The sequence below is a fragment of the Vigna angularis genome, chromosome 1 (assembly GCF_016808095.1).
Source record: "Vigna angularis cultivar LongXiaoDou No.4 chromosome 1, ASM1680809v1, whole genome shotgun sequence".
NCBI classification, from domain to species: domain Eukaryota; kingdom Viridiplantae; phylum Streptophyta; class Magnoliopsida; order Fabales; family Fabaceae; genus Vigna; species Vigna angularis.
In genome coordinates, this window is record NC_068970.1 from 56,024,363 (window position 1) to 56,036,057 (window position 11,695).

Sequence of the window (11,695 nt, forward strand, 5' to 3'; positions counted from 1 at the left end):
TCTTGACAGTTACAAGACCATGTGATTTGAATGAATGCACACATTGACAACATACTCGTAGCATTTTTGTATCTATCAAACCTTGGTTTGAAAATTCTGCTAAAAAAATTGCTTGTTTGTGTCTCTTTAAGATTTGCTTTTACTTTTTCCTCAAAACACGTTAACAGAAAGCCAAAAAAGTGGTGGTTTTGCCTACGACCGAATTTTACACTAAAGTTTACTGTAAACCTAGTTTTTGACATTACTGTTCCTAAACATTGATCACTTCCCTTCAGATGAATTTATTCCAAAATCAATTTTTGTAAAATCCAGATGTTTTTATGAGGTGAATTTTTTACTAAAAACATCGCAGGCATGTAATGAGAACTTCTCAATCATTTTCAAAGATTTTTTTATTTTATTTTGCTACTTTTGTTTAAATCAATGTCTACAAATTTTCTCCACATATGTAAATTATCCTATTACATTATTTTTTTTATTTTTATCATCTAATTATATTTAATTTTAAAACCAATTCTTGTCCAAATTTAAAGCATTTGAAATTATAAATCAAGTTTTATAAATACATTTTATTTTACTCCTTTACATGTTTTCCCAAAAAAAAAACACATTTATTTTAATATATTAAAATCATTAAACATAATTCAAAGAACAAGAAGGGTGTTCTAGCAAAATGTACCTTAATATGATTCTTAAGGTTTCTAGCTAGAACATTCAGAATTAAGTCTGTTCAGTGAGAAGTGTATTTTATAAGCTCTAGTTAGTTGTTTGTTCTGTTATCTTTTGATTTTAACTAATATTATGTAATCCTTAAAGCTTATAGTTTCCTCAACCGATTTCAAGTACTACGAGCAGATATTTCCATAATTTTCACATAAAATTCGTAATAGTTTTACTGGATCTCTATGTTAGTAATTAGCGGACTATATAACCAACCTATAAGTTACATTCACCTTTAATAGAAGATCAAACTACTTACCAATACACATGGCCTAGAGACCATCAACAATTTGAATACAAGACGACTTAATTGTTCTAATGAAGATTCTAAGTTTAAAGACCAAGTTGTGAATACTAAACCTCAATCAAATCCGAGCTGTGAGAACTGAACTCTATCAATTCCATTCTAACTATACAATTTCCCTTAGGATCTTCTAACGAAGATTCTGAGTTTAAAGACCAATTTGTGAATACTAAACCTCAATCAAACCGAGCCGTGAGAACCGGACTCTATCCATTCCATTCTAACTATACAAATTCCCTTAGGATGTTCAACCTATCCATGACACTACACTAGGCAATACAAAGACTATTATAATTACATGAATACTGTGATAAGCTAAAATAATTAAAAAGATATATGTGTATATGTGTATATCAAGTTCTTTATTTATTTGGTATCAAGTGAGGATCAACGTCATTGAACCTTTGTAATCTCAACTTTCCACACTACTAAAAGGAGACAAGGTACCTTTGAATCTCGTGGTAAATAGCATCTAGTATGATTTATTGACCAAAAACCAGTCCAAAACCCTTGGAACTTAAAGCCAGAAACAAACAGAAAATTAATGCTTCTATTCTTCAATTGATATCAATAAATGAGAATACAAAACATGGAGGCATACACTTATTCAGGGACATACAAATAGTTAGAAAAATAGCCGCCTAGCCAAGCTTTCACTGTCTCATTAACGCTATTGAACCAAGTTTTATACTTAGTGTGGTATTAAATGAAAAAAAACAAGATGACCAATTTTCAGGCTGATGAATGGTTACATCAAGAATACAATTTACTGCTGCCAAAGAAAAATTAACTCAATGCAGGTCTTGGCTGGGGCAGAATGGTGTTGAAATGATGAGATATACCTCAAATCAAGTTCTCTTTAAACAACTTGAATTAATTCCCAGGAGCTATTCTTCTAATCTTTGTCTGCTTTGGCACATATGCATATTGTCCAAAGTCCGCAGTTTTTGGCCTGTGAATTATGATAAACAGGTCACATACGAAAGTCCAAGGGATAATGAATTTAAAATTAGAAAAAGAAAATATTACCTATTATCGGAAGTGTTTCGAACATCTTTCAGGGGAGCTCGGAGACCACTGACACGAGTACCAGAAGTGCACCTAAAGGATGATATCACAGAGACAAATCTTTCCATAGACTTCTCAGCTATTTCTGAATACTGACCCAAATGGGAAATGTTTGTCCCGAATTTTTCTTCCTCGCCATTATTCTCTGTAACTGGTCCTTCAACGTCGCGATCACAGCAACCTAAATTCAAGAAAATCAGAATTCAGAGAAACTTCAAGATAACTCCTTTCATTATTATTTAAAAAGCATGTGGAGTTGTTTCTTGGTGATATCATTTCCGAACCCTAACTCAATATGTTCAGTAAATTTCCTAGCAGATATCTCTGCTGAGCCAGAATAAAACAAATGGACTAGGAAACTGAAAATTCACTCTATTTTATCTGCATTGAAGAGTGATATGTTCTTCATATTCAATTAGATAAGTAATTTTCTGCAACAAATATCTTTGTTATCGCTGAGCTTTTTGGTGTTGATTAGTTAATCTCCATTTCTTTTGCATTTGCCATCTCCTTCCATCATTTTTCTCCTTCTCTTGCATAAGGGTTAATAGTTAATACCGATAAATCATGCAACTTCTTCAACTCAGACTTCTTCACAAGTTAGTACTTTATTCTACTAAAACACACTGTCAATATTAAATCATTAAGATAAGCTACAGTTTAGATACTCTACTAAGACACCAGTCTGTACTTTAAAAGATAAGCTACTGTTTTCAATCAATAAGTCTTTTGATTATCCATAAGCCAAATTGCCAAGAAAATGAAACTGAATGAAATTTGTAAAAGAAATCGTCCATCAGTATGTATAGAATCTTTTGTGAAAGATGTAATGCCAGTCATGAAAGATGTCCACCACTTTGGACAGCCAGTAAAATGGCAACGAAAGAAAAAAAAAACATAACTGGTGGAATATCAAGACAATTAGCACTAGCTATTTCACTTGTGAAGGTGAAACCCACTAATATTTCTTCAAATTGATTTATACCATTACTTTGAGGAGGTGAAGCACGCTGCATTTGCCTAGGATGCAAATTTTCCTGTAGAGGGTCAAACCATTAGTGCAAGACTAAAAAAGTGAGTGCTAAAGAAAACCAAAGGTTCAAAGTTAAGAAATCCTACATTTTGAATATTGTCATTAGGAGAAAGCTTCCTTTTCAAGTCTTTATTCTTCAAATGGTTGTTACATAAATCACTGTCAGACATGGCACTTCTGTTGTCAATGACTATGCCAGAGGACAGGTAATCTTGTTTTTCATCACAAACATTCTTTTCTACTTGCTTGTGCTGAAAATAAGCACTCCTTACAATTACCTTTCTAGTTGTCTCCCTGGTTTTACCTTCAACTATGTCATGGAATCCCTGATCTTTATTCTTCAAATGGTTATTACATAAATAGCTGTCAGATATGGCATTTTTTCTCTCATCAACGACAATGCCAGAGGACTGGTACTCTTGTTTTGCATCACGAACATTCTTTTCCACTTGTTTGTGCTGAAAATAAGCGCTCCTTACAATTACCTTTCTTGTTGTCTCCCTGGTTTGTCCTTCAACTTTGTCATGGAGTCCCTGGTCTTTATTCTTCAAATGATCATTACATAAATCACTGTCAGATATGGCTTTTTTTCTCTCATCAGTGACAATGCCAGAGGATTGGTACTCAAGTTTTTCATCACAAGCATTCTTGTCCACTTGCTTGTGCTGAAAATAAGCACTCCTAACAATAACCTTTCTAGATACCTCCCTGGTTTTCTCTTCTACTGTGTCTTGGACATTAGTGTTCCCATGCTCCTTATGCAAACCCAAACATGGTTTATGAATAGGCTGCCTAGGCTGTTGCAGTACTGCATGTTCAGGGTTCTTCTTCTCCTCATGGATCATAGAAACTTAATTCATGCAAACAATGTGATGAGTATCATCAACCAACACATGTAAAGGCTTAAGAAATAAGATTTTCCCATCCAAAAGAACAAAGCAAACCAGCAGATTTATAGCTTACCATGATATGGAGACTCTGTAAATTCAGATAGTTTTGTGGCAGAATCACATTCAGTCTGTAGAAGAAAAAAGGAAATATAGGTTAAAAAATATCTAAAAGAGTTTAACCACCTACAATGAGCAGAATTTTCACTATTACAGTTCAATATTTAGGCAGCTTACATGGCTATTAGGATGACGGGCATTGGCCAAATTCTCATAGTCAATGATTGATGCAGTACGGTTCTTTGTTTCATTAGCAGTAGTAGGGGACAACCGAGGTGCTCTGAATTTCCTTTTTGCTTCAAGTGAAACAACACCTTTCATGGCTAAGGAAAAGTTACTCTAAGGAGCAATAAAAGAAACACTGCTACTTACAAGTTGCAGTATGTCGTTAAGAAACACTAAGCCTAAATGCCACCATAATTCATTGCCTCAAGTTGATCGCTTTTAATGTTATATAATTGTTTTGAATGTTGTATAATTGTTTTGAATGCTATATGATTGTTTTGAATGTTATATAATGTTGAATCTAAAACTTCAGAACAATGGTAACTAAAGCATTAACAGCATCAGGTCGTTCGGAGTGAACCATAAAGTGCTGCCCTGCATTCCTCCCTTTCAATCAAGCTAAACTGATTGAAATCAATTAAAGAAGAATGCTTCTTAGGATACAAAAATACTTGGTCAAGAGATTCTTCTGCACAGGCAAATCAATCTTTTTCTTTGTACTTTCAGAACGAGGAGTTTCAAATTGACTAGTTCCTGCAATTGTCAATCTGGCTGTAAGATTCTCTCCCTGCCATTTAAAAAGAAATGGACTTCAGCCACAGTGCCTTTTCAACAATAATAAGGCTATGAAATTTTGAGGAAGCATACATCCGTGTCCAATGCTTCCCTTGTTTTTTTAATATTTGTTAAAAAGAAAGAGTAACAATTTATTCATACTTCCTCAAGCTTTATTCACAATACTTTTAGCATATAAGCACGCATCTCATCAAAACTTAAAAATAGTATGCTCAGTGAACTAGTTGGCAGAAAGTATCCTCATTGCAGAATTTACACATACTCACACTCGTCTAAGTAAACACAGATGGAACAGTTATAGTGCAGTCTTTTCAGTTGTCAATCCTATTCCTATCATTTTCAAAATTCCTTTTCTTCCACAATCATGCAAATTATCCTTCCTATTCCAAAACTGAACAAATGAAATTAATCACATTATTTTGAACAAGACCGGCACTAAAGGCATGGATGTTTCAGTTGACTAGAAATTTACTAATTAATTCTAACAAACGCACAGTTTGTTAAGGATGAAAATAAAGAAGAAATTGAACGGTTTACCTCAAATGGCATTTTGGTAATTGGATCAAGATCCCCTTTTGCTATTCTTTGTGCTATTTCTTTTGGAATGGGTGTATCCCAGGTTAAGGTATAATTTCAAGTAAGATCTTATAGACATTTTGAACAAAATGGAGTGATATTAATTTAAAATGAAAAAAGAACATTAAAAATGAAGGATATGGGCCTAAAAAGTCTAACTCGTCACCAATATCATCTGGTATATTAGACAAATGGACAATATTTTCATTAATTGGATCATAAACCCGTTGATATTGGAAAGTACGTATAGCCTTCTTGAATGACTCTTCATACAAGGGAGGCACAGAAACTCCACTGTATCTCAAGTGCTTAAGTACCTGATACATTGGAATTGGCATTAGAAATAGAAAATTTTCATATAGAAAGATTTACATACAAGATTTAAAAGATATATATCATTAAAAACAACACTTTTTAGGATTTCTGCTAAGTATAGATGTACCTGACTGCTTGAGTAGGTTTAAACATGGAAAAAGAACATTGATAGTTAAAATTAAAAAAAAAAAACCTTATTAATTTTTAAGGTCCTGAACAATCATGCTTGTTAGGTGTATCAGCCGCACTTACCTTGTCATAACTTCCAAATTTTTTTATGCTTGCATGGGCTCTTTTAAGACCCATACCTGGCAAGGACTGAAGATAGTCACAGCCACTTAAAATACACATTTCAAGAACCATTTGTCTGTTGAACCCTTCAAAACTAAGCTCCTTATTCTTTTGTAGCATAGAGTACTGGAACTGAACTCCTTGACCAAACTTGTCCATTTTAAAGAGAATCTAAATTTTCAAGGAAGAAGCATGCCAATAAAAAACCAGTGAGTAAATCAAAACGTAGGAAGAAATTTACAGTAGAAAATAAATAACATAAAACATGTATATGTAAAGCCACCTGGTAAACTTACTCTAGGGCAGCCAAATGGTATAAGATCAGAATCTTCAGTTATAACTACATCAACTTGTCCACTAATTGCCAAGAATGTCAGCTGGGCATCTGCCTCATAAGGAGCAACAATATACTGCACATTCTCCTGCTTCAATACCTTCCACACAAAAATAATGCTAAACATTTATTTGGAGATATAAAGCATTGTAAAAGATATTATTTGATCTTAAAAATTCGGAAAATGTGTACAGTGATGATTGTAAATATTCTCCCTTATTAGCAATTATTAGGTTTCCTATATATTACTTATAATTATGTTGTGATCCTCTATTCTTCAATGACAAGCCCCCCTTTCTCCAACAAGCAGAAACAATCAAAATCATTATCTCCCCACAACCCACCACCGTGCAAGTGTTACTGCCTAAATCTTTCACACATGCTTCCCATCTTTGGCTTGGTCAAGTCATGCCGCACCCTCTGATCAGAATGTGACGCCATTTTCCAATGACTCAGCCTCCAGCAACCTCCCTGTGAGCTTTTCCTTCTCCGATGAATCACTTTTGGACTTTGTTTGGCATTGTTTGACTTCTTTGCTTCTGCTCAATCTCTAATGACTTTCACCAACATAACAATGATCCCATGCAAAAAACTAAGGGACAGCAAATTGCAGCACTTGGGTCGTTGCTATCTAGTTATGTTTTCAAGGTCAAAACAGGGCTCGTCATTTGACAACTTCTAGTTCAAATATCATGATTATATAACTGAGTATCATGAATTTCTAAAGCTTCAAGCAACCAACCAACCTGCATCATCTGTTTCAGTTGTCACTAGTTTGGTAATCCTATAGATTTTGTTTCTCAGTCCTCCCCTCTTGGACCTCAGATACTTGATTTTGGTGCCTCAAATTATATGGTTTCTACACAATAATTATTAATATGAACATGCTCACAAATGAGGACCATGACCCCTTTATGTAGCCTCTGTCAGTTACTCTTTCTTAAGTTTTGATATTTAATTTGGCCCCTCCACAAATTAAATATTGCTTATGGTCTTCACACAATAGTCCTTTCATAACATATATGCCCTTAGCTACATTTACTTAATCAGATCACTTTATAAAATTGGCGAATAAAATATAATGAATCTAACACCTTTAATGATTTGTTATATATATATATGAATGACCCAAATTGCTAACAGCTTCTCAAATTAAAGTCCAAGGCATCAGATAAACTCATCCTCTTTCACAGCTTTCTTTAAATTATATCTTATTGTCTTCCTAGATGTCATTTCAATCTAATCTTTATTAACAAACTTACTTCCAATATGTTAATAAACCTATTAATCGCATGCCTTCATCAATTGTTAATAATTAAATTCACTATTCCATCTTCAACCCTAAAAAAGAACTTCCTTATATCTCTCTTTGTATCTTTGGGAGCACGTGTTTTACTCATGATCTCACCCAAGTAAAAATAAACTCTATTAAATATGTCAAATGTATTGTTTTGGATTATTCCCAACTCCAAAATTGTTATCAATGTTTCTCTCCTCAACTACGCGATACCTAGTCTTTGTTGTGTTACATCCTTTTAAGAATACTCCTTTCTTTTCTTCCACCATTGAAGATGTCCCACTGAGTGAGATTGACCATTTTATTTTTATGGCATTAAAGCATTGGGTGTATCAACCTAGTAGTGTATTTTGATGACATTGTTCTCACAAATAGCAATTACCATGCCATTTTAAAAATAAAACAACACCTTTGTCATCATTTTGAAACAAGACATTGGAAAACCTAGATACCTCTTGGGAATTCAAGTAGCACAATCCTACAATGAATTATAATTTCCCACAGGAGGTATGCTATGGAAATTGGATATTTTAAAAGAGATTGGGCTAAAAACTTCAAACCCCCTTACACACCAATGGATCCCAATGTTAAACTTCTACCCAATCTAGGGGAGTTACTTTGAGATCATGAGAGGTCCAGGCCAACGGGACTATCTCACAGTCACTTGTCCTTACATCTCTTTTGTGGTCAATGTGGCAAGACAGTTTCTAAATTCTTCATGTAAAGAACATTGGAATGTTGTCCTTTGCGTTCTAAAATACATTAAGGGAGCCACAAAAAAGGGCTTATCATTTCAGACACAATAATCATACTCGAGTTATGGGATACTCAAATGTAGATTAGGCAAGCTCTCCCATTGATAGGATATCAACTTTAGGATATTATGTCTTTAATGGTAAGAACTTTATTTCGTGGAAAAGCAATAAAAAAATGCACTAGCCAAATCTAATGCAGAAGTAGTGCCTAGCATTATGGCTTCTACCACTTGTAAACTTATTTGGCAAAAACTTAAAGAATTGTGATTTGGACAGGTTACACATATTCTCTCATTTACGATAACCAAGTTGTCCTTCATATTGCCTCAAAACCAAAATTTCACCACAAGACCAAATATATTGGGATAGATTGTCACTTCATTCGTAAAAAGGTTGTATGTATAGACAATAATATTCAATTTACTAACTCTAATAATCAGTTGTCAGATGTCTTCGCCAAATCATTGCAAGGTCCTAAAATTATAACATTTGTAATAAACTCTGCATCTGATTTATAAGAATCAACTTGAAGAGGAGTGTTAGATGTATTTTCATTATATAGGTCTAGGCCTATCTCTATGTAATGTATTGAGTTAATACATAATGTTTTCCTTTGTTATTCTTAAGACACATGGATTCATTCATATCAACTTACATCTTATATTCTTACACAGACCAAGGACTTGGGTCCACTTAGGTACTTTCTTAGCATCGAAGTTCCTTGCCTAGCATTGCAATTTCCCAAACGGAAATATACTTTAGACATTTTGATCAAGACTAGTATGATTTATTGTCACCCCAACAATGGTCCTGTGGATCCTAATTTGAAGCTTCTTTCAGGTCAAGGAAAGTCATTGAAAGGCCCTGGAAGATACTTTTTTCTGGTAGGCAGACTTAATTACCTAACTAAACTAGACACCACATATGCCGTTAGCATGGTTAACCAATTCCTAAATGCCCATGTGATTGTCATTGGAATGTGGTGATACACATACTTTGACACATCAAGAATGAACCAGGTTGTAGTTTAATATATGTAGATAAAGGCAATTCCAAAAATGTTTGTTATTTTTATGTTAATTGCAAAGGATCGTCATTAGATACGAGGTCCACTTTTGGATATTATTTCTCATTTGTAGAAACTTGATTTCTTTCATTAGCAAGAAGCAGAAAACAGTTGCTAAATGCAGTGCCGAAGTTGAGTACCAGGTTGTGACAACAGTTACATGAAAGATAACATGGCTTAAGCAAATTCTCCATCATTTAAAATTTGGAGATACATGGGATACTTAACTAATATTTGAATGATTATAAGTAAAGGATTTACATGTGTGATTAAACACACAATTCACAACAACAAAGAAACTCTTTAGGAATTACTGTTTTGAATATATTCAAATGAAATGCAGATATGATACACACACAAATGGAAACACACGTACTCATATCACAAAAATGGGACCAACTATGATATATGTAACTCCTTCTTACCTGAATTAGTTCACGAGCAACTTGGGGAGAGATATCAACTGCTTTCTGGTAGCACTCATAAGCAGCAGTTGAATTTCCATCTGACTCGTGTTCAACTGCACGTGCAAAATTATCCTTTCTAACCCTGCACTTAGAGCATAGAAAATACTTGTTTCATGTGCAAAAGTACAAAGACTCTCGATGAGATTTTAAGGTTCTTAAACCTGCCCAGAAATCAAAGAACTCCTCTTTGGTGATATTGTAATAACGTTCACAGCCTCTTATTTATTATCCTTTAATACTTAATAATGTGTTATTTTCATACGTACTGGAGAAAGACTATAAAATTCAGACCATTGATTAAAAGTGTTCCTTTTCTGTAGTTCTTACTAAACCAAATCGGTTTTACCTCAATATTTGAAACAACAGAGCAATCAACAAACAGCACAGAAAACATTCATTTCATCTAGAACAGAAATGGAAATCTTTTAGCAATTTGAGATCATAAACCTGACAAACAAAAACACAGAGACAGCTAGACAGGGCTTCAGAAAATTTTGTTCAAAATAGTCAGCTTATATCATTATGGATAATTGTCCTACATGCAGACGCATTGTACACTGGGGAAGTGAAATCCCACGAAGGGAGCAAATAAGGCAAATGTAGACTGGTGTTCCAAGAACGTGAGAAATTCTCAAGAAAAGCACTAATTATTGTGGCTAGAACACAAGAAGATAACTCAATCCAAAAAACTAGTTCAACCAATCAAAGAACCTCATAGCTTAAGAACCACATTAAAATTCATATTCTAATCAATGGAGAATTCAACATTGACACCTCCTAGAAGAAACAACATCTCCAACAGTTTCACACTATCAACATGAACCCTACCCAACAGTGGCCTTTTTCCTTTACGTTGATGACTTCATTCTCCTTTCAGTATTCAGTTCATATACCTTAATCTAACCTATACAGAGCCCTTTCAATCCAAAAGCACTAATTGTTATGACTTAAGCAGATATAGAGAATTCAAACCAAAAAACTAGTCCACTATGTGGTAAGGCATCATATATTAAGTACCACATTAAGCTTATTATTATACCTAACGTACATAGGACTCGTAACATACATGAAAGCATCCCATTAACAATTGAGGTATCACTCAACTCAACAAAAATTATTTTCAAAAACAATCAATAAAGAAAAACGAAATTCAATGTTGTAAAGACATAAAGAGCACCTGGCACGCTTGATCTCTTGTTCACTCTTCATTGGCAGAAGTCCTCCATCAAACACTAGAATGGGCTTAACCCCATAATGGCGCAGCAAATTGACTCTGTGCATGCAATACTCAATGTGCCTAAAACCCACCAATACACACACAAAATAAACTAAGTTAAACAGAACACCCAGTTTGTATGTAGTTAAGCCCATTTCAAAAAATCAAACCTTTACGAGCCAGGTTTCTGCAAACAATGAATCCAAGAAAACCCCAATAAAATAACAGTAAGGCAAAAGCTAAAAGGGAAGCGACCTGGTAGTGGGTATCCCTTTGCAGAGTTCGGTGCTGCAAGAAAGGGCACCTTTGTGGAGCCAAGAATAGGTGTCTACCGCTACTGAACAACCCTTCAAGTCCTTGACATTGATTGGAACCATAATCGATTTCAATAGCGGCAAAAACCCCTGAATTCCCATTCCTCTTTGAAGAATCTACTAAGCTACCAACAACACAATACATTTCATATATGCAAGAAAATTGGGCGCCAAAACTTATGTTGCCTTCA

The 11,695-nt window shown here is 34.3% G+C and overlaps 1 protein-coding gene across 1 annotated transcript; it reads right to left on the reverse strand.

Annotated features, from left to right (window-relative positions):
• Positions 1-1,576: 1,576 nt before the first annotated feature.
• Positions 1,577-11,695, reverse strand: LOC108324457 (exonuclease 1). Its single transcript, XM_052871962.1, has 14 exons — positions 11,446-11,695; positions 11,152-11,271; positions 9,933-10,056; positions 6,352-6,489; positions 6,017-6,226; positions 5,589-5,766; positions 5,411-5,481; positions 4,742-4,865; positions 4,250-4,386; positions 4,089-4,143; positions 3,212-3,975; positions 3,078-3,129; positions 2,054-2,273; positions 1,577-1,976 (listed from the first exon to the last, which is right to left on the reverse strand). The coding sequence occupies exons 1-14, from the start codon at positions 11,604-11,606 to the stop codon at positions 1,898-1,900; spliced, it is 2,433 nt and encodes an 810-aa protein (XP_052727922.1). The 5' UTR covers positions 11,607-11,695; the 3' UTR covers positions 1,577-1,897.